At 44.1% G+C, this 23,944-nt stretch overlaps 2 protein-coding genes across 2 annotated transcripts in view; one reads left to right on the top strand and one right to left on the bottom strand.

Annotated features, from left to right (window-relative positions):
- LOC121548495 (protein PALS1-like) overlaps positions 1–8,711 on the top strand; it is a 28,301-nt gene extending 19,590 nt beyond the window's left edge. Inside the window, exons 5-14 of the mRNA XM_041859948.2 lie at positions 1,858–1,986; positions 2,304–2,465; positions 2,693–2,770; positions 2,996–3,179; positions 3,382–3,450; positions 4,129–4,194; positions 4,628–4,795; positions 5,164–5,366; positions 5,729–5,839; positions 7,287–8,711. Coding sequence (XP_041715882.1) covers positions 1,858–1,986; positions 2,304–2,465; positions 2,693–2,770; positions 2,996–3,179; positions 3,382–3,450; positions 4,129–4,194; positions 4,628–4,795; positions 5,164–5,366; positions 5,729–5,839; positions 7,287–7,463 — 1,347 coding nt within the window. The 3' untranslated portion in view covers positions 7,464–8,711. The remainder of the gene's footprint in view (positions 1–1,857; positions 1,987–2,303; positions 2,466–2,692; positions 2,771–2,995; positions 3,180–3,381; positions 3,451–4,128; positions 4,195–4,627; positions 4,796–5,163; positions 5,367–5,728; positions 5,840–7,286) is intronic.
- A 486-nt stretch (positions 8,712–9,197) lies between these two features.
- LOC121548497 (V-type proton ATPase subunit D) lies at positions 9,198–23,933 on the bottom strand. Its single transcript, XM_041859950.2, has 9 exons — positions 23,735–23,933; positions 14,113–14,230; positions 13,033–13,112; positions 12,864–12,931; positions 11,499–11,543; positions 11,105–11,208; positions 10,746–10,812; positions 10,562–10,640; positions 9,198–9,964 (listed from the first exon to the last, which is right to left on the bottom strand). The coding sequence occupies exons 1-9, from the start codon at positions 23,773–23,775 to the stop codon at positions 9,820–9,822; spliced, it is 747 nt and encodes a 248-aa protein (XP_041715884.1). The 5' UTR covers positions 23,776–23,933; the 3' UTR covers positions 9,198–9,819.
- Positions 23,934–23,944: the final 11 nt, after the last annotated feature.

Below are 23,944 nucleotides of genomic sequence, written 5' to 3'. Positions count from 1 at the left end.
TCATTCCAGACATTATTATGAGCCATCCTCCCCTCACCAGCCTCCTGTGCTGTATACCCTAGAAGGTGCAATCAGTAGCATATAGAGAGAGGATCTTGTGTGCTAGTCTCTCTAGATAGACGGGTTGCCTCCCACAATGTACCAATGAGCTGTTGCCCTAGGTCTGGGAATTCCGAGACTAGTTGCGTCTCGACACGTGATGGTGTGAACTTCCAACCCCACTGTTGCCCCATTAACTCCACTAGGCATCATGTCCAGTAAAACACAGGCATTTGCCGCACCGGCAACCAACCGGGAGTAGATTATCCATCCCTCCGGTTACGCTGCGGAATGTGACCCTTCCCCCTCTCTGACCCCGGTTAACGACCCTCACCCTCGCTACACACACACACACACACACACACACAGAGATCCACAAACCCCCATACAAAATGGTAGTGAATAGGTAACCCGCTAGAAACACAAAACTGCCTCCCTCCCTCTCCCCCATTCCCCTTCCTCCTCTCCCTCCCTATTCCCCTTCCTCCTCTCCCTCCCTCCCTCTCCCCCATTCCCCTTCCTCCTCTCCCTCCCTATTCCCCTTCCTCCTCTCCCTCCCTCCCTCTCCCCCATTTCCCTTCCTCCTCTCCCTCCTCCCCCATTTTCCCTTCCTCCTCTCCCTCCCTCTCCCCCCATTCCCCCTTCCTCCTCTCCCTCCCTCCCTCCCTCCCTCCCTCTCCCCCATTCCCCTTCCTCCTCTCCCTCCCTCCCTCTCCCCCCATTCCCCTTCCTCCTCTCCCTCCCTCCCTCTCCCCATTCCCCTTCCTCCTCTCCCTCCCTCCCTCTCCCCATTCCCTTCCTCCTCTCCCCATTCCCCCTTCCTCCTCTCCCTCCCTCCCTCTCCCCCATTCCCCTTCCTCATCTCCCTCCCTCCCACTCCCCCATTCCTCTCCCTCCCTCTCTCCATTTCCCTTCCAACTCTCCCTCCCTCTCCCCCATTCCCCTTCCTCCTCTCCCTCCCTCTCCCCCCATTTCCCTACCTCCTCTCCCTCCCTCTCCCCCATTCCCCTTCCTCCTCTCCCTCCCTATTCCCCTTCCTCCTCTCCCTCCCTCCCTCTCCCCCATTCCCCTTCCTCCTCTCCCTCCCTCTCCCCCAATCCCCTTCCTCCTCTCCCTCCCTCTCCCACATTCCCCTTCCTCCTCTCCCTCCCTCTCCCCCATTCCCCTTCCTCCCTCTCCCCCATTCCTCTCCCTCCCTCTCTCCCATTCCCCGTCCTCCTCTCCCTGCCGGCTTCCTTCCTTCCTTCCTTCCTCCTTCTCGAGATTGAGGTATTTTGATGATTGATGTAGGTGAATCCTGCCTCCTAAATGCAGGGCAGATTAAGAGGGATTGTGTGTACGCTGGAAGCTTAGCCAGCCCTCCTCTCTGCCTTCTCAGGTCTCTCTTCTGCAGGATAAAGACACTAATTTTGGCTCGACGGTTATTAACTGCGGCATACGGAGCGCCCGTCACCTTAAATGAAGTGAGGGGGAAATCTTTTTCTTGTTGGCTTAGAGGTGGAGTCTGCTGTCGGCTGGTGTGGAGGGAGTGAGGGAGGGAGAGACAGGGTGGGCTTTGGGTAAAAGGTACATGTTTAAGCATGAGGGATGGGAGCCGAGTTTGTTTCCCCCTTGGCATTTTACAATAACTAGTGAATATGAAAGTGTGTGTGTGCACTGTGTATCATGTAGTGAGAGAAGATCAAAAGCTCCAATTCACCCAAGTCACTACTACAACAATCAAATTCAAATAAAATGGAATAAACACACAGTCCCCAGTTTCCACGGCACACACACTCCTTGTCCCCCATGTACCTGTGTGTGTGTTGTCTCTCGCAGGCTCTGATGCAGGCCCATGACAGGGTGGCGGAGCAGGAGTTGGAGCCAGAGCCAGAAGAGAGTGTGATTCAGTACATGGGAGAGACAGTCAAACTGGTGCGGCTCGAGAAGGCCGGCGACATGCCTCTGGTAAACCACCCCCCATCACATACACACACACACATACACACACACACACACACATCTTATCTGATTAAAACGATCAAGAATATCTGTGCAAATGTACCAATAAAGCAAGTAATGTATTGTACTGTATTGTAATGTATTGTATTGTATTGTACTGTATTGTAATGTATTGTATTGTACTGTATTGTAATGTGATGTAAATTCCCTGATGTAGACTTGTCTTTCTAGTTGGTGTGTCTTTGTGTCAAGTACATCTAGGTGGTTTGTGCTGATAAGTCTATCTGACAGGTAGTGTATTTGCCTGTGTGTGCTGTCCCCAGGGAGCCACAGTTCGTAACGAGATGGACGGCGTGGTGGTGAGTCGCGTGGTGAAAGGAGGGGCAGCCGAGCGGAGCGGACTACTGGCCGAGGGAGACGAGATCCTGCAGATCAACGGCGTGCCCGTCCGTGGGAAAAACATCAATGAGGTCCATGACCTTCTGGTGAGGAATTGGTTAACTGAGAATCGCTCACACTGTGCCCATTGACTGGTGTCAGTATGTCGCATTGATGCCATCAAATCTAATGAATATAACATTTTCTGTAGCCTCGGCTCGCCCCCATCTTTCCTCAATCTTGAAACCACAAAACATAGTACGTGAGACTACACTGTGTAATACTTAGTGAATTTGAGTGAAGCTGATTCCATGTCATTGTTCTCTCTCCTCAGACAGAGATGCATGGCACTCTGACCTTCCTTCTCATCCCCAGCTCTCAGAACAAAACTCCCCCACACAGAGAGATGGTGGTAAGGCTCCTTCAGGGTGTGTGTGTGGTGTGTGTGTGTGGTGTGTGGTGTGTGTGTGTGGTGTGTGTGTGGTGTGTGTGTGTGTGGTGTGTGTGTGGTGTGTGTGTGGTGTGTGTGTGGTGCGTGCACAACATGTGTGTTCAATTATTAAATCATAAGCAGTTACTAAACTCTTCTGAGAGATGATGATGATGGTGATGATGATGATGTCACCCATGTGTTCAGATGCACGTGAGGGCCTACTTTAACTACGACCCGTCCGATGACCCATACATGCCGTGCAGGGAGCTGGGCCTGTCCTTCCAGAAGGGAGACATCCTCCACATTATCAGCCAGGACGACCCCAACTGGTGGCAGGCCTACAGGGATGGAGATGAGGACAACCAGCCCCTAGCCGGGCTAGTACCAGGTACACAACCCTAACTCCAACCCCAACCCAAACCCTAACCCAAACCCTAACCCCAACCCTAACCAGCCCCTAGCCGGTCTAGTACCAGGTACACAACCCTGACCCTGACCCCAACTCTAACCCCAACCCTAACCCTAACCAGAACTACCCCATCATTTTTTCCCCCAAGTCAATATTTCTGTTTCCCTTCCCGCTCTTGCAGGGAAGAGCTTCCAGCAGCAGAGAGAAGCTATGAAGAAACCCATTGTGGACAGGAATCCTGACAGCCCAGGTCAGGGGATTACTGTATATACTGCCTGCTCAGTTACACACTACGGGCACTATCACAAGCTGCCTGCTCAGTTACACACTACGGGCACTATCACAAGCTGCCTGCTCAGTTACACACTACGGGCACTATCACAAGCTGCCTGCTCAGTTACACACTCACGGGCACTATCACAAGCTGCCTGCTCAGTTACACACTCACGGGCACTATCACAAGCTGCCTGCTCAGTTACACACTACGGGCACTATCACAAGCTGCCTGCTCAGTTACACACTACGGGCACTATCACAAGCTGCCTGCTCAGTTACACACTACGGGCACTATCACAAGCTGCCTGCTCAGTTACACACTACGGGCACTATCACTAGGGTCTAAACACAAACATACACACAATCATTATGATCTGATAGGCTCTAAATCATTATGATCTGATAGGCTTTAAATCATTTTGATCTGATAGGCTCTAAATCATTATGATCTGATAGGCTCTAAATCATTATGATCTGATAGGCTCTAAATCATTATGATCTGATAGGCTCTAAATCATTATGATCTGATAGGCTCTAAATCATTATGATCTGATAGGCTCTAAATCATTATGATCTGATAGGCTCTAAATCATTATGATCTGATAGGCTCTAAATCAGCCATTGATAATGGTCCACTTCTCATTTTCTCCAGGGAAGCTCTGGAAGAAGAACAAGAAGCAGAGGAAGAAGACCATGTGCAACCCCAACAGCAACGCTGGTAAGGCTAGTTCTTCCTCCCACATCGTTTTGGTCCAATCCCAAACTGACTACTAGACCCCTATGCACTTGTGGAGATTTGATTGGTGTGAGCAATATGGTGAACATTCCCCTATCAGAGGGCAAGGTGGAGCTATTACCACATTGCTCACACCTGTCAAGTCCTCTCAGATATGCATAACATAGGGGGGCATAGGTCATAGACACATTCAGATAGAAATGGATTGGGTAGAACATATATGCCTCTCTGTACCCAGAAATCATGCCTGCTCTATATACATGTATATCTGCGATGTTCACCCTCAGCTGAATGTTGTGGAATATTCTGATAGGTACAGTATATCTGTTCTACATAACATATTTCTATATAGAGTAACATTTCTGCAACACCTCCAGTAACCCCCCACCTCTCTACTTACCTCTGTCCCGCCCAGACTACTCCGGCGATGACATCCTGACCTATGAGGAGATGGCGCTCTACCACCAGCCGGCCAATCGCAAGCGACCTATCGCCCTGATTGGTTCGCCCAACAGCGGGCAGGACGAGCTGCGGCGGAGGCTGCTATCAATCCAACCGGACAGGTTCTCCGGTGCCGTGCCACGTAAGTAGACCAATCAGAGCAGGGAATTGGGGGTTAGAGGGCGGGGCAAGACTTGAGATGGGAACAAGATCCACTTGTTCTTGTGTGATGTTCAGTTCATGACCTGTTAGGTTTTCTATATCTTTTAAGTGTTGTGATTATTAAACAGACTTTAAATAAAGTTTGATTGAGTTTGATAGCTTGAAGCATTGACAAATTACTACAGCAATTGAATCGGGTAGGGTAAACGTTACCAATACATACAGCTTAGCTTATACCAAATTCTCATGTCTTTTTTCGTGTTAAACTGTTTATTATAATAGACCAGACAAAAACATAATTATACATTTAATATATCAAATTCTTATTTCACAATTGTTATCACTCAGATACAACGAGAAGCCCACGGATACATGAGAAGAACGGGAGGGAGTACCACTTTGTGAACCGGCTGGCGTTTGAGACGGACGACGCAGCAGGGAAGTTCATAGAGTCTGGGGAGTACGCCCGGAACCTGTATGGCACCAGCAGTGACTCGGTTCAACAGGTCATCAACTCAGGCAGGATCTGTCTGCTGTGCCTGCACACTAAGGTAGGAAAATAAGTCTTCATAAGCCCTACATAGCACTTCATAAGCACTACATAGATGCTTCAATAATCATGTGTAAGTAAGTAATTCTACATAAAGGGTGATAGGGCCTTACCTCTGGTCCTTAGCCCTTGGGCCACACTTTATATAGCATGCCATTTTAAACATCTATACAGGCCTTATAAAGGCTTCATAAGCCGTTAAAGTTGTGTTTGGTTTAAAGTGGGACTGTTAGCCGTTAGTTAAGAATAAGTTGTGGAGGTTTTGAAAGCATACTAACCATGCTGCTACTCCTCTATTCTCTCCATTCCTTTTTTCTAACTTTCTCCTCTCCTGCTGCTGTTTCCTTTCGTTCTCTCTGTCAGTCACTGCGGGTGCTGCGGTCCTCCAACCTCAAGCCCTATGTGATCTTCATCGCTCCTCCCTCTCAGGAACGATTGCGCTCCCTGCTGGCCAAGGATGGCAAAAACCCAAAGGTTACTTCCGGTTCTGCTTATCTCACACACAAAAAAAGCCCTTTATCAGCATCAGCAAGTACCCTAGATACATTAATATCCACAGTGAATGTATCACATGAATCACACATCATATTGATCATATATACCTGCGAGAAGCTATAATTATTATTTATCCTCTGCTAGGACAGTAATAGTTCTGCCTTGTGCTGAATCTAGCCAGGATATCTCTAACCCTGCATTTCCCAAACTCAGTCCTGGGGACCCCAAGGGGTGCACGTTTTGGTTTTTGCCCTAGCACTACACAGCTGATTCAAATAATAAAAGCTGTGTAGTGCTAGGGCAAAAACCAAAATGTGCACCCCTTGGGGTCCCCAGGACTGAGTTTGGGAAACGCTGCTCTAACCCCTGTCCTTCCATCCTGTTTCCTTACATCTAGCCAGGATATCTCTAACCCCTGTCCTTCATCCTGTTTCCATACATCTAGCCAGGATATCTCTAACCCCTGTCCTTCCATCCTTTTTTCCCTACAACTAGCCAGGATATCTCTAACCCCTGTCCTTCCATCCTGTTTCCATACATCTAGCCAGGATATCGCTAACCCCTGTCCCTCCACCTGTTTCCTTACATCTAGCCAGGATATCTCTAACCCCTGTCCTTCCATCATGTTTCCCTACATCTAGCCAGGATATCTCTAACCCCTGTCCTTCCATCATGTTTCCCTACATCTAGCCAGGATATCTCTAACCCCTGTCCTTCCATCCTGTTTCCTTACATCTAGCCAGGATATCTCTAACCCCTGTTCTTCCATCATGTTTCCCTACATCTAGCCAGGATATCTCTAACCCCTGTCCTTCCATCATGTTTCCCTACATCTAGCCAGGATATCTCTAACCCCTGTCCTTCCATCATGTTTCCCTACATCTAGCCAGGATATCTCTAACCCCTGTCCTTCCATCATGTTTCCCTACATCTAGCCAGGATATCTCTAACCCCTGTCCTTCCATCATGTTTCCCTACATCTAGCCAGGATATATCTAACCCCTGTCCTTCCCTCCTGTTTCCATACATCTAGCCAGGATATCTCTAACCCCTGTCCTTCCATCATGTTTCCCTACATCTAGCCAGGATATATCTAACCCCCTGTCCTTCCCTCCTGTTTCCATACATCTAGCCAGGATATCTCTAACCCCTGTCCTTCCCCCCTGTTTCCATACATCTAGCCAGGATATCTCTAACCCCTGTCCTCCCATCCTGTTTCCCTACATCTAGCCAGGATATCTCTAACCCTGTCCTTCCCTCCTGTTTCCATACATCTAGCCAGGATATCTCTAACCCCTGTCCTTCCATCCTGTTTCCCTACATCTAGCCAGGATATCTCTAACCCCCTGTCCTTCCATCCTGTTTCCATACATCTAGCCAGGATATCTCTAACCCCTGTCCTTCCATCCTGTTTCCCTACATCTAGCCAGAGGAGCTGAAGGAGCTGATGGAGAAGGCCTGGGAGATGGAGCAGGCCTACGGTCACCTGTTTGACACGGCCATCGTTAACAGCGAGCCAGACACAGCCTTCCACGAGCTGCTGCGGCTCATTGACAAGCTGGACACAGAGCCCCAGTGGGTGCCATCCTCCTGGTTGTGCTAGGGGTCAGGGGTGATGGTTCACCCTAGAGGTCAACCCCAGGGAGCCTCATGAAGGAGAGTGTGGCCTGGGTCGTGTTCATTAGGCACCAAAAGGAAGAAAACAGATTGAAACAGGAAGGGACTACCTGGACTCGTCCAATAAGAACCACTTGTTTTCGTTTTCAGAAAATAAGTGAACGTTTCACTACGGTGTACCCTAATGAACATGACCCACAGCTCGGGAGGAACGACACTAAAAGGAAGAATGGACAATGATCGCTGAGGCCACCGTTAGACCATCGTGGAGCCTTGCTGACACAAAATAGAGGGCCCGTGCCTTCTCTGACCGAAAGGGTGACTTGTCCTTTAACAAGCCTTCTTATGGAAGGTGGACTTTACTACATTTGCAGGGATGGATACTTTCTTATATATGTTTGTTCTGTCTGTGTTTATCTTTGTGAATGTTATTTTGGGTTTTTGTCAATGTTGTCAACATTCCAGATTCCAGTAGCCTATGCAAAGACATTTATCCAAAACTGTAGAAAACATATTTTCATTTCATTCCAATCTCAATAGTTATTTATGATTGTAAAATGTGTATTTTTAGAAGAGATGGTAAACAAATGTGGTTTACCATTACCTCAGACCCCAATGTAATGTATGGTGTGTTTGTGTGTGGTATAGAAGACAATGCAATGCACAGGAACACTATCTCTCAATGGAGGACCAAATTGCTACTGGGGAACTATGTAACTTTCTCCTAGAAGTGAGAACCAAAGAGGAAGCCGTTGTATTCTAAATATGGTAAGGTACTTGCTGTGTATCAACGATTAGTATTATGTTGTGATATCTTGAGCTGCTGCGCTTGTACCTCACAGACCTCAAGAATCATTAATCATCAGTAAAGATCACCTTCATATATATTGTAGAGTCCGTGTATCTTGGGGCTTGATTAAATCATTATCGCCGAAGATCAGCGCTTTGACGTGCTTGAAGTTGAAAGGTCATTTCCAAATGAGCCGACATATGCAGCGTTTACTGTGAGTGCAGTCTCCGCAAACATGGGAACGTTGCCTTTCTATTTCAATCGCACTATAGCGCTGAACTTCGGTGTTACAGATTGAATCACGCGCCTAGTTGTTTGTCTGACCACAGACACTAACAGTGTGAACAATTAGGAGCTTTAGCCTACATCAACATATCAATTCATCTGACAAACCTGTTGAGCACTGTTTCATAATGGTGGACATTAAAGTTACAGGAATCCTAGTTTAGCAAGTAAATGTATGCTTTTGGAATATACTTCATAAATATTCATTGTGTATGAGTGTATGCCGAGTTATCAAAACATTTAAGTAGGAAAAAGAATGAGTGCATATAAATTAACATTAATTTAACAGTTCCTTGACAACCTAATACAGCGTGTTACATTTAGTGCTTCAATGCAAAATGGCTGCCATTTCACACACAGGTGTGCCCTAGATAAATGTAGGAGGTAGTCTCAGGCAGCCATTACTTAGTTCGTTTCCAGCACAGCTTTGTCAACATACATCAGCTGATCTTTTTTACACTAATAGGTCTTTTGAACAATCAAATCAGCTCTGAAAAAGACCTGATGTGATTGGTCAAAAGTCTAATTAGTGGGAATAAGATCAGAATTGGGCTGCCTGTGTAAACGCAGCCCGATGCACAAATTATGGCTAAAACATATAAAACTAATCTGAGAGTGTAATAGAACCACAAAACGACACTTGAGGAATATTTAGTTCTTTATTTGGATGAAGTGTTGACACAGGTGGGGTTGTACACCAGCTGGTTACAGGGGGTCAGGTACCTACATGTTAGCCATCCTCGGTCAATGCCATAGAAATAGAATGTAGTTCTATGTTCAATACACGCCCACTGACATGGAAGGGACTAGCCTCCACAACACTCACACTTCGGAGGAAAAGGACCACCCTGTTATAAATGTACAGAATGACGGCATGCATTGACTTGAGTGTTCTGGTGAAACCGTAAACTTTACATCTATGTCCTCACCCAATCAGATGGAATGTTCAATACAGTTCACATAAGTAAACCATGACACTTTACTAATATATATATATTTGCTTCTTTAAGTATTCAAAAGATAACTGTCCGATTCAACAATGTCAACACACTAGTGAACTGATGTGATTGCGGTTAGCAGCAAAGTTCTGACTTTAAAAGTTTAAACCACTCAGTTCTATACAGGGATACATCTGGGACACATCCCCAATACTGAAAACGACATAAAACATCACCGGTGTACACAAAAAAAACTAAACAATTTTTTTTTGGGGGGGGAACAAGACAACATCAATAAATAGGATGACGGTAACGGGAATGACAGCATGTCACTCAAACAGCAGGTCCTCGTCGGTTTCCTCCATCAGCATGTTGGACGGCTCAGTGATGGGGCCCAGCTTGGCCAGACGGGCGGCGATCTCCTTCTCAGTCCTCTCCCTCATCTGTTTCTTCTTCTCCTGGATCTTCTTCAGCCTGAGGAGGTGGAGTTAGTTAGAGGACTCAACTTGGATAGAACCCGTTTCAGCATGGACACTGAGGGCTTCCACCATTTAAAAGGAGTCAACTAGGTGGGGATTCCGATTGGTTGGGAGAGATCAGCCAATGATCAGAGCATTGCCTTCTTTAAATAATGTGCTATGGTTTGTAATATGGCTTTAAACTACTATGTCACCGCCATCTAGTGGCTACAATAAATTACTACATTAGGTTCAGGACTCCAGCACTGCAGGTGGCAGTAAATCACCAATATAGCTTGACACTTTTTTCAAACACAAAAGGAGAAAATTGACCACTTTAAAACGGAGATAGCCTCAATTGCACTGCCCATACGGTCACAGATGCCAAAATGGCACAGATACAAAGATGAGACCTCTTTCCATCTCTATGGACACACCATAGAAACGGAATTAGAACCCTTTGTATCTCTATGAGATACAGACAGTGATACTCAGGTAAGATGGGGGTTGAGACAAGGATATGGAGTTGAGGATGAGGAGTTTGAGGGGCAAAAAAAATTGAAAGGGAGATGGACAGAGGTGAGGAGAGGGGGGGTCTGGAATTGTAATTTACCTGTAGAACTCCTCTCGTTCCCTCTCATCCAGCTCTGTGATGATGTAGCTGAGGGTACGCTCAATGCGGGGGATGATTACTGTGGACAGTTCAAATCACATTTCAATAATCTCGCTCTCTTCCTACAGCCATTATTGATACATGGTGCAGGCTTTGTTATTGTGCCAAAGCAGGGCGGACTCACCATGCTCGATGGCATTCACACGGCGGTTGGTGATCTTGATGGCTTGATCCAGTGTGACAAAGGAAGTCTGTCGATCAAACAGTGAGACCATGACACTTTGTTGTTTAGTCAGACAAACATTGCATGTTTTACCACAGTCTTGCAACAGACCCACTCCCTGGGGTGATGGTATTTAGGGCACGCAACAGAAAACGTTTTAAAAACGTTTTTTTTTGCAATGGGAAAATGAAAATAAGCTTTTCTTATTGGCCAGGGCCTAGTAATCCCTTCCTGTTTCATTCCATTTTATTCCATCTGGCACCTAATGAACATTACCCAGATGTAACGGTAACACCTTGGTGACAGAGAGCGCCCCCTACCTGTAAGGAGGCCAACTCCACTAGCAGCTCCACTGCTTTAGCATAGTTCCTCTTCAGCCTGGAGAGCTGCTCTCCTCCCCTGGCCAGACCAGTCAGCTCATAACCTAACAAGGAGAGGATGGAAGGAAGCAAATAACACAGTGAGCAGTGACACAAACACACGACATGTTCAATAGCAGGGCATAGATGAAGCTTCCTTTAACCTGTTAAAAAAATAGTAAAATAAATAGTAATTTGCCCCATAAATGCAGCAATGCCAAAACTTGAGATGATATAATATGATAATAAATTGCCATTTAGATGTTTTTACTCAAAAAGACTCACAGTCATGCGTTCATACAAGTGCCATGCTCTACCAACTGAGCAATACAGGACCAGATCAAATATGACTTACTGTCCCCTCCTTCTTGGTAGAGCTCAAACACAGGTAAAGTGACACCTGTGAGGGAGAGGAGAATCACACAGGTCAGACATTTAGGAGAGACATGCTGTTGTTCTAAAAAGAGAAAGAGATATTATAATAATATGCCATTTAGCAGACACTTTTATCCAAAGCGACTTACAGTCATGTGTGCATACATTTTTACGTATGGGTGGTCCCGGGGATCGAACCCACTACCATGGCGTTACAAGCGCCGTGCTCTACCAGCTGAGATCAGAGGTTCTAACCTGTGTGTGTGTGTTAGGGGTGTGAACGTTTAAACTAAATTGGGATCCTTAACATTAAGAAAAATCCCTAACCGAAAAACCGTTTTTAAAAAATAAAATAAAATGAAAATCACAGTGCAGATATCACAAAATATTATTTTCTGTGTTATAGCCTAACTAGACGATAGGCTATAAAGGGCCTGGGCAAAGCTGTGTAATTTAAAGGTAGACTCAGCGATATGAAGTAGATGCAGAAAGAAAACAGCATAATGGGTCAATTTCCGCAAACAACTAAGAGCGTTGAAGTGCGAGGCTCAACTTCTCTGCTGTTTTGGTGCCCTGCCTACCATGCTGTGAACAGCCTGAAGCGCACCCATGCAGCACATTCACAGATACTGTGTGTGACTGTGGGAATGAAGTGTTGCATCAGACTCATCTCAATGTCCTAGCCTCTTCATTGATGATAGGCTCTGCCTTACTGAAGTTGTGAGACATTGCAAGTCAAGAAATTGTGAGATGCAGCATTCCATTGCGAGATACAGCTTTTGATTGCCGATAGATAGGTCTGGTGCACGGTTCCGACTGTCTGCCTAGTGGCTGTCCTGCGTATAATAAGCCCCTCCCCTCTCTCTGTTCCTCCCTCGCTAGCTCGCTATGAAAGATGTGAGTGTTCTCGGAAGTACGGCAACTACTCAGTCTCCTCTGTTCCAAAAATACTGAATCTTAGGAGTGGATTCCTAGCGGCCAAACAGAAATCTTGACACTCAGAAATGGGAGTGAACGTGCAAGGAGTCAAGGAATCCATTCTTTTGGAGTCGACTCTCCTCCACTACGTTGTCAACAGATGGAAAAATGGCAGAGAAAGACAAGCGACAGCAGATAAGTCCTGTATGACAATACTTTGAGAAGTTAAATGAGAAAGAAATGCACAACTTTGCGACGTGGAATTGAGATGCAGTAATGTAGTCCAGGTGCAATGCTGAACCATCTGACTTTGAAAGGGCCGCACCGTGATACCCAAACCGCTGCTGTTTATTTTCTTTATCACATCCCTAGTGTCTGTGTGTGTGTGTGTGTGGTGGTGTGTGTGGCAAAGTCCAGAGCTGCTAACCTGCCACGTTGTCCTTCTTTGCACGAACCTTCACCTTGGCCTTGTTAACATTCTGGATGACAGTGGTGCTGTGGGAACATTAGGAGAATGTTATGAGAGAACATTGACTAAACATTAGCAAAACACTGACAAACGGCTAAATGAAGGCATCCAATGCACATCCTCTCACCTGAAGTCGCCAGCAGCGAATTTCGCCTCAGCTAAAGAGAAGGCCGCCTCCCTCATCACTTCCCCCATCAAGGTCTTCGTCTAGAGATCGGGAGAGGAAACAAGAGGACCGAAGTCAATGTGTCATGCCCTGATGACATTAGGATCTGTTATACAAAAAAATACATTTTAGTCATTTTAGCAGATGCTCTTATCCAGAGCGACTTAACAGTTAGTGAGTGCATACATTTTCATACTGGCCCCCCGTGGGAAACGAACCCACAACCCTGGCGTTGCAAGCGCCATGCTCTACCAACTGAGCTACAACTTACTTACAGTATATTACTAAACAAGGAATTAGACAATGTTTTAAACATAGAAATAGAACTACAAGAACAGATATTCCCATTCAAATCAATGGTCGGTGATGGGTGGGCCGGCAGCCATATTGAGTTTACCCTAGCCCTTGATCATGTCTCCCAGTTCCATTTCACATAAGAGTCATTGGACGAAGGCGTCTTCTGCACGGAAGAGTTTTGTTAAGAGCCTCGACGGTCGTTCTGAACATGAACGCGCATCGCTTGCGGTTAAATTGATACACACCTTTATAGGGTTAGTGTTCCCACATGGCCATATCTCCATGTTACAGCACGTGTTTACAGAAGACAGAGGGACCACCTGTAATCATTAGCTATCTAGCTCCGAACACCTGTGCGTAATGGAAGAAGGCCGCCAGAAACGTGTTGTCACCTGAAAAATACTGTCAGCTGCAACTGTGTTAAAACCGTTTAAAAAATGTGTACAGTACATGTATATTTTGCATTTGTGAAATAATTTTGATGTGAAGGGCTTTATATTTCTAGAACTGTATCGCAATTGAGACCCAATTCACGTTTAGATGGAGTATTTGGCTGTCAGAGTCAGCGTACCTCTGAAAATAACATAAGGTAATCAAACCTTAAGGAGTAACGGCAGGCTCCTTAAGAGTACATCTTAACGTTACACATTAGAGCAACATCAAATGTCCGGTCCAAAAGGTCTGACAGGCTTTTTCCCACTCAAAATATTTTTGTTTCTATAGTTTTAACCCCCCTTGAATTACCTCAATGATCTTGCGGAGGATCTGACGGAAGCGCATGGAGAGAGCATCAGCCTTCTTCTTCAGCAGGTTCCTGCCAGTCTGGGCCCCCTTCAGACGGGCCTTCATGATGGTCTGAGCCCTTCACAGGTGTCAGATAGAGGAAACATGAAAATTCTGATTTGAATCATAGTAAGTAGGCCAAAGTAGTTTGACATGGGATAATCTGTGGAAAATATGTTTTGGGGAAAGTGCAGTAGTCCCATAGACTATATGTAAGGCACATAAAAAGCTCTCAGTGCGGTTTGGAAATGATGGCCAGTCATCACGACAGGGGGACATGTCCTATTTTAGATGTTCATCATAAAAATGGCAAAGGATTACAATGATTGACAATGCAAAACTCCCCAAAATAACCAATACCTTTGCAAATTGATGCAAAAACAAATGCAAAGTTTTCGTTTTTCATAATTAATTAAAGGCCTCACAATTGGCTGCACTCAACTATCTAGCTAACAACTAGTTAGCTAACAACTAGTTAGCTAACAACTAGTTAACAACTGGCTTAGAGTATTGATCTGTCATTGTGCCCATTTCATTATTTGAATGCATGATTTCAAATTGGGCTCTGCCTAACAACTAGCTAGACCAGGGACGGGCAACTTTGATATGAGTGGGGGCCACAAAATTCTGAACTCATCATGTGGGGTTATCCGAGTGAGACTGACTAACAAAATCAAATGGGGGGCCCCTTGGACGGTAATTCGACCTACTAAACCATATACAGGAGATAGCCCTATTTGGTAAAAGACCAAGTCCATATTATGGCAAGAACAGCTCAAATAAGCAAAGAGAAACAACAGTCCATCATTACTTTAAGACATGAAGGTCAGTCAATACGGAACATTTCAAGAACTTTGAAAGTTTCTACAAGTGCAGTCGCAAAAACCATCAAGCGCTATGATGAAACTGGCTCTCATGAGGACCACCATAGGAATGGAAGACCCAGAGTTACCTCTGCTGCAGAGGAGAAGTTCATTAGTTACCAGCCTCAGAAATTGCAGCCCAAATAAATGCTTCACAGAGTTCAAGTAACAGACATCTCAACATCAACTGTTCAGAGGGGACTGTGTGAATCAGGCCTTCAAGTTCTTGAAATGTTCCGTATTGACCGACCTTCATGTCTTAAAGTAATGATGGACTGTCATTTCTCTTTGCTTATTTGAGCTGTTCTTGGCATAATATGGACTTGGTCTTTTACCAAATAGGGCTATCTTCTGTATACCCCCCCTACCTTGTCACAACACAACAGATTGTCTCAAACGCATTAACCTCTACGGGATCGGTGTCCCGTATACGGGACGGTTGAGCTAACGTGCGCTAATGTGATTAGCATGACTGCTGTAAGTAACAGTAAACTTTCCAGGACATAGACATGTCTTATATGGGCAGAAAGCTTAAATTATTGTTAATCTAACTGCACTGTCCAATTTACAGTAGCTATTACAGTGAAGAAATACCATGCTCTTGTTTGAGGAGAGTGCACAACAACAAAAAAACGTATCACGTCAACTGGTTTGATACATTCAACTCTGAAGGTAAATAATGTCCTTATCTTCAATAATCTTGCTCTGATTTGTCATCCTGAGGGTCTCAGAGTTAAAATGTAGCATAGTTTTGTTTGATAAAATAAAATGTTTATATTCAAATGTAGGAACTGGGTTCTACAGTTTGAACCCTTGCTGTCTCTGGCTCCACACCCACCCCGCCCGGCCATCTAGATGTGTGAAAGTTAGTGTATAAGCTAATGATCCATCATGTATGACATTCCTGGGAGTGTGTAAACTTACATTTTGTATTACCATATCATTTTTGTATGTTCTCTATAGTTATGTACATGAAAATGTATCCGTTGACAAATTCGGCACATTTGGGCAGACTTGATACAAAATAGTCCAGTATTGCAATGCTTGAATGGATCAATCTGAAACTTTGCACACACACTGCTGCCATCTCGTGGCCAAAATCTAAATTGCGCCTAAACTGCAATATTATATTGTGGCCTTTCTCTTGCATTTCAAAGATGATGAAATAAATAAATACATATTACTAGTTTTTTGGTTTGTATTATCTTTTACCAGATCTAATGTGTTATACTCTCCTACATTAATTTCACATTTCCACAAACTTCAAAGTGTTTCCTTTTAAATGGTATCAATAATATGCATATCTTTGATTCAGGTCCTGAGCTACAGGCAGTTAGATTTGGGTGTCATTTTAGGCGACAATTGAAAAAAAGGATCCGATACTTAAGAGGTTTTAAGAAGGAAAGAAATTCCACAAATTAACTTTTAAGAAGGCAAACCTGTTAATTGAAATGCATTCCAGGTGACTACCTCATGAAGCTGGTTGAGAGAATGCCAAGAGTGTGCAAAGATGTCATCAACGCAAAAGGTGGCTATTTGAAGAATCTCAAATATAAAATATATATTGATTTGTTTAACACTTTTTTGGTTACTACATGATTCCATATGTGTTATTTCATAGTTTTAAAGTCTTCACTATTATTCTACAATGTAGTGTATGTATGTATGTATGTATGTATGTATGTATGGATGGATGGATGTACGTACAGTGGGGAAAAAAAGTATTTAGTCAGCCACCAATTGTGCAAGTTCTCCCACTTAAAAAGATGAGAGAGGCCTGTGATTTTCATCATAGGTACACGTCAACTATGACAGACAAAACGAGATTTTTTTTCTCCAGAAAATCACATTGTAGGATTTTTAATGAATTTATTTGCAAATTATGGTGGAAAATAAGTATTTGGTCAATAACAAAAGTTTCTCAATACTTTGTTATATACCCTTTGTTGGCAATGACACAGGTCAAACGTTTTCTGTAAGTCTTCACAAGGTTTTCACACACTGTTGCTGGTATTTTGGCCCATTCCTCCATGCAGATCTCCTCTAGAGCAGTGATGTTTTGGGGCTGTCGCTGGGCAACACGGACTTTCAACTCCCTCCAAAGATTTTCTATGGGGTTGAGATCTGGAGACTGGCTAGGCCACTCCAGGACCTTGAAATGCTTCTTACGAAGCCACTCCTTCGTTGCCCGGGCGGTGTGTTTGGGATCATTGTCATGCTGAAAGACCCAGCCACGTTTCATCTTCAATGCCCTTGCTGATGGAAGGAGGTTTTCACTCAAAATCTCACGATACATGGCCCCATTCATTCTTTCCTTTACACGGATCAGTCGTCCTGGTCCCTTTGCAGAAAAAACAGCCCCAAAGCATGATGTTTCCACCCCCATGCTTCACAGTAGGTATGGTGTTCTTTGGATGCAACTCAGAATTCTTTGTCCTCCAAACACGACGAGTTGAGTTTTTACCAAAAAGTTCTATTTTGGTTTCATCTGACCATATGACATTCTCCCAATCCTCTTCTGGATCATCCAAATGCACTCTAGCAAACTTCAGACGGGCCTGGACATGTACTGGCTTAAGCAGGGGGACACGTCTTGCACTGCAGGATTTGAGTCCCTGGCGGCGTAGTGTGTTACTGATGGTAGGCTTTGTTACTTTGGTCCCAGCTCTCTGCAGGTCATTCACTAGGTCCCCCCGGGTGGGTCTGGGATTTTTGCTCACCGTTCTTGTGATCATTTTGACCCCACGGGGTGAGATCTTGTGTGGAGCCCCAGATCGAGGGAGATTATCAGTGGTCTTGTATGTCTTCCATTTCCTAATAATTGCTCCCACAGTTGATTTCTTCAAACCAAGCTGCTTACCTATTGCAGATTCAGTCTTCCCATCCTGGTGCAGGTGTACAATTTTGTTTCTGGTGTCCTTTGACAGCTCTTTAGTCTTGGCCATAGTGGAGTTTGGAGTGTGACTGTTTGAGGTTGTGGACAGGTGTCTTTTATACTGATAACAAGTTCAAACAGGTGCCATTAATACAGGTAACGAGTGGAGGACAGAGGAGCCTCTTAAAGAAGAAGTTACAGGTCTGTAAGAGCCAGAAATCTTGCTTGTTTGTAGGTGACCAAATACTTATTTTCCACCATAATTTGCAAATAAATTCATAAAAAATCCTACAATGTGATTTTCTGGATTATTTTTCCTCAATTTGTCTGTCATAGTTAACGTGTACCTATGATGAAAATTACAGGCCTCTCATCTTTTTAAGTGGGAGAACTTGCACAATTGGTGGCTGACTAAATACTTTTTTCCCCCCACTGTATATATATATATATATATATACACACACACACAGTTGAGGTCGGAAGTTTACATACACCTTAGCCAAATACATTTAAACTCAGTTTTTTCACAATTCCTGAAATGTTATAGTAAAATATTCCCTGTCTTAGGTCAGTTAGGATCACCACTTTATTTAAAGAATGTGAAATGTCAGAATAATAGTAGAGAGAATGATTTATTTCAGCTTTTATTTATTTCATCACATTCCCAGTGGGTCAGAAGTTTACATACACTCAATTAGTATTTGGTAGCATTGCCTTTAAATTGTTTAACTTGGGTCAAACATTTCAGGTAGCCTTCCACAAGCTTCCCACAATACGTTGGGTGAATTTTGGCCCATTCCTCCTGACAGAGATGGTGTAACTGAGTAAGGTTTGTAGGCCTCTTTGCTCGCACACGCTTTTTCAGTTCTGCCCACACATTTTCTATAGGATTGAGGTCAGGGCTTTGTGATGGCCACTCCAATACCTTGACTTTGTTGTCCTTAAGCCATTTTGCCACAACTTTGGAAGTATGTTATCATTGTCCATTTGGAAGACCATTTGTGACCAAGCTTTAACTTCCTGACTGATGTCTTGAGATGTTGCTTCAATATATCCACATAATTTTCCTTCCTCATGATGCCATCTATTTTGTGAAGTGCACCAGTTTTTTTTCCTGAGTTCTTGGCTGATTTCTTTTGATTTTCCCATGATATCAAGCAAAGAGGCACTGAGTTCGTCCACAGGTACACCTCCAATTGGCTCAAATGATGTCAATTAGCCTATCAGAAGCTTCTAAAGCCATGACATCATTTTCTGGAATTTTCCAAGCTGTTTAAAAGGCACAGTCAACTTAGTGTATGTAAACTTCTGACCCACTGGAATTGTGATACAGTGAATTATAAGTGAAATAATCTGTCTGTAAACAATTGTTGGAAAAATTACTTGTGTCATGCACAAAGTAGATGTCCTAACCGACTTGCCAAAACTATAGTTTGTTAACAAGAAATTTGTGGAGTGGTTGAAAAACAAATTTTAATGACGCCAACCTAAGTGTATGTAAACTTCCGACTTCAACTGAATATATATATATATATACACACACACAATGAGGGGGAAAAGTATTTGATCCCCTGCTGATTTTGTACGTTTGCCCACTGACAAAGACATGATCAGTCTATAATTTTAAATGGTAGGTTTATTTGAACAGTGAGAGACAGAATAACAGCAAAAAAAATCCAGAAAAACGCATGTCAAAAATGTTATAAATTGATTTGCATTTTAATGAGGGAAGTAAGTATTTGACCCCTCCGCAAAACATGACTTAGTACTTGGTGGCAAAACCCTTGTTGGCAATCACAGAGACTGGCTAGGCCACTCCAGGACCTTAATGTGCTTCTTCTTGAGCCACTCCTTTGTTGCCTTGGCCGTGGTGTGTTTTGGGTCATTGTCATGCTGGAATACCCATCCACGACCCATTTTCAATGCCCTGGCTGAGGGAAGGAGGTTCTCACCCAAGATTTGACGGTACATGGGCCCGTCCATCATCCCTTTGATGCGGTGAAGTTGTCCTGTCCCCTTAGCAGAAAAACACCCCCAAAGCATAATGTTTCCACCTCCATGTTTGACGGTGGGGATGGTGTTCTTGGGGTCATAGGCAGCATTCCTCCTCCTCCAAACACGGCGAGTTGAGATAAATGGCAAAGAGCTCGATTTTGGTCTCATCTGACCACAACACTTTCACCCAGTTCTACTTTGAATCATTCAGATGTTCATTGGCAAACTTCAGACGGGCCTGTATTTGTGCTTTCTTGAGCAGGGGGACCTTGCGGGCGCTGCAGGATTTCAGTCCTTCACGGCGTAGTGTGTTACCAATTGTTTTCTTGGTGACTATGGTCCCAGCTGCCTTGAGATCATTGACAAGATCCTCCCGTGTATTTCTGGGCTGATTCCTCACCGTTCTCATGACCATTGCAACTCCACGAGGTGAGATCTTGCATGGAGCCCCAGGCTGTGGGTGATTGACAGTTCTTTTGTGTTTCTTCCATTTGCGAATAGTCGCACCAACTGTTGTCACCTTCTCACCAAGCTGCTTGGCGATGGTCTTGTAGCCCATTCCAGCCTTGTATAGGTTTACAATCTTGTCCCTGACATCCTTGGAGAGCTCTTTGGTCTTGGCCATGGTGGAGAGTTTGGAATCTGATTGATTGATTGCTTCTATGGACAGGTGTCTTTTATACAGGTAACAAGATGAGATTAGGAGCACTCCCTTTAAGAGTGTGCTCCTAATCTCAGCTCGTTAATTGTATAAAAGACACCTGGGAGCCAGAAATCTTTCTGATTGATTGAGAGGGGGTAAAATACAGTGGGGGAAAAAAGTATTTAGTCAGCCACCAATTGTGCAAGTTCTCCCACTTAAAAAGATGAGAGGCCTGTAATTTTCATCATAGGTACACGTCAACTATGACAGACAAATTGAGCATTTTTTTTCCCAGAAAATCACATTGTAGGATTTTTAATGAATTTATTTGCAAATTATGGTGGAAAAATAAGTATTTGGTCACCTACAAACAAGCAAGATTTCTGGCTCTCACAGACCTGTAACTTCTTCTTTAACAGGCTCCTCTGTCCTCCACTCGTTACCTGTATTAATGGCACCTGTTTGAACTTGTTATCAGTATAAAAGACACCTGTCCACAACCTCAAACAGTCACACTCCAAACTCCACTATGGCCAAGACCAAAGAGCTGTCAAAGGACACCAGAAACAAAATTTTAGACCTGCACCAGGTTGGGAAGACTGAATCTGCAATAGGTAAGCAGCTTGGTTTGAAGAAATCAACTGTGGGAGCAATTATTAGGAAATGGAAGACATACAAGACCACTGATAATCTCCCTCGATCTGGGGCTCCATGCAAGATCTCACCCCGTGGGGTCAAAATGATCACAAGAACGGTGAGCAAAAATCCCAGAACCACCCGGGGGGACCTAGTGAATGACCTGCAGAGAGCTGGGACCAAAGTAACAAAGCCTACCATCAGTAACACACTACGCCGCCAGGGACTCAAATCCTGCAGTGCCAGACGTGTCCCCCTGCTTAAGCCAGTACATGTCCAGGCCCGTCTGAAGTTTGCTAGAGTGCATTTGGATGATCCAGAAGAGGATTGGGAGAATGTCATATGGTCAGATGAAACCAAAATAGAACTTTTTGGTAAAAACTCAATTCGTCATGTTTGGAGGACAAAGAATGCTGAGTTGCATCCAAAGAACACCATACCTACTGTGAAGCATGGGGGTGGAAACATCATGCTTTGGGGCTGTTTTTCTGCAAAGGGACCAGGACGACTGATCCGTGTAAAGGAAAGAATGAATGGGGCCATGTATCATGAGATTTGGAGTGAAAACCTCCTTCCATCAGCAAGGGCATTGAAGATGAAAAGTGGCTGGGTCTTTCAGCATGACAATGATCCCAAACACAACGCCCGGGCAACGAAGGAGTGGCTTCGTAAGAAGTATTTCAAGGTCCTGGAGTGGCCTAGCCAGTCTCCAGATCTCAACCCCATAGACAATCTTTGGAGGGAGTTGAAAGTCTGTGTTGCCCAGCGACAGCCCCAAAACATCACTGCTCTAGAGGAGATCTGCATGGAGGAATGGGCCAAAATACCAGCAACAGTGTGTGAAAACCATGTGAAGACTTACAGAAAACGTTTGACCTGTGTCATTGCCAACAAAGGGTATATAACAAAGTATTGAGAAACTTTTGTTATTGACCAAATACTTATTTTCCACCATAATATGCAAATAAATTCATTAAAAATCCTACAATGTGATTTTCTGGATTCTTTTCTCATTTTGTCTGTCATAGTTGACGTGTACCTATGATGAAAATTACAGGCCTCTCTCATCTTTTTAAGTGGGAGAACTTGCACAATTGGTTGCTGACTAAATATTTTTTTCCCCCACTGTACATACACACACAAATATATACATACATACACATAAATATATATACACACATACATACACACACGTGTATATATACACACTACATTACCAAAAGTATGTGGACACCTGCTTGTCGAACATCTCATTCCAAAATCATGGGCATTAATGTAGAGTTGGTCCCCCCTTTGCTGCTATAACAGCCTCCACTCTTCTGGGAAGGCTTTCCATTAGATGTTGGAACATTGCTGCAGGGACTTGCTTCCATTCAGCCACAAGAGCACTAGTGAGTTTGGGCATTGGCAGCGGGGAGCTTTACACCACTCCAGCCGATGTTTGCCATTGCGCATGGTGATCTTAGGCTTGTGTGCGGCTGCTCGGCCATGTTAACCCATTTCATGAAGCTCCCAATGAACAGTTATTGTGCTGACGTTGCTTCCAGAGGCAGTTTGGAACTCGGTAGTGAGTGTTGGAGCTGAGGACAGACAATTTTTACGCGCTAACACAATCACTTCAAACTGAAGCTGGAAAGACTGCAAATTAGCTGCGTTTCGTTGTACCCTTTTTCATGGAAATTTTTTTTGTATTTATCCATAAAATTGATGGCAGCTTATTCATTATTTCGACCGGCTGAGTAACGCTGCCTGCCTGTGTCTCGTCCCAACTCATTCAATACTATGGGACAGCAGATAAAATTTTAATATTGAAACAATGTTGCAAATGTCGGTGAGACAGACAGCAAGGTTTATACAAATCTCCACTGTTGAAAACTAAATGTTAGTCTAAAATAAATGTGAGATAATGTTTACATGCTTTTTATAGTGGAGATCAAGTTTATAAAGTACCTGGCAGGGCTGATGAGACAGTGGATTGCACAGTCAGATGGAACAGAGTAAATAGGCATTTTAATGTCATAGATTTTGCTGGCGGTAACTTGTGGAATAGACACCGGCTGGAATGCAGTTTTAACCAATCACCATTCAGGATTAGACCCACCCCTTGTATAATTCACAATAACAACACTTACAGTTGACCGGGGCAGCTCTAGCAGGGAAGAAATGTGACTTGTTGGACAGGTGGCATCGTATGACAGTGCCACGTTGAAAGTCACTGAGCTATTCAGTAAGGCCATTCTACTGTCAATGTTTGTCTATGGAGATTGCATGTCTGTGTGCTCGATTTTATACACCTGTCAGCAACAGGTGTGGCTGAAATTGCCGAATCCACTAATTTGAAGGGGTGTCCACATACTTTTGTATATATAGTGTTTTTTTGTTGATCCGGGAGCCTTCAAAAGTGGGGTGGCCCGTGGGCCGCCAGTTGCCCATCCCTGAGCTAGAAGGCCATGTAGATTCATAACAAATTGGGGAGCATACACTCGCAAACCTAGCTAGACAGCAAGGACTAGTTAGAAATGTCAATCTATACTCAAACATGCTAACTAGCTAAGCTAGCTAGCTACTTACATTCTAGAGGGGAATACGTCGATCCTCTCTTTTCCTGACATCTTGTTCAGCTGCAAACAGTCTTCTGTACTTCAATTCCGTCTGGATGACGAGACGGCTAACATATATTTCTAATAATAAGATAAGTTATTGCACAATTTGTATTACACCTTGAGGATGACAGATTTGTAACCGATGTCGTGATCTTATTCTAGTGCGAAAAGATATCAG

The sequence above is a fragment of the Coregonus clupeaformis genome, chromosome 33 (genome assembly GCF_020615455.1).
Source record: "Coregonus clupeaformis isolate EN_2021a chromosome 33, ASM2061545v1, whole genome shotgun sequence".
In the NCBI taxonomy this organism is placed as follows: Eukaryota; Metazoa; Chordata; class Actinopteri; order Salmoniformes; family Salmonidae; genus Coregonus; species Coregonus clupeaformis.
The sequence above is the reverse complement of the archived record's forward strand: the minus strand, read 5'-3'. Positions and strand labels throughout refer to the sequence as shown.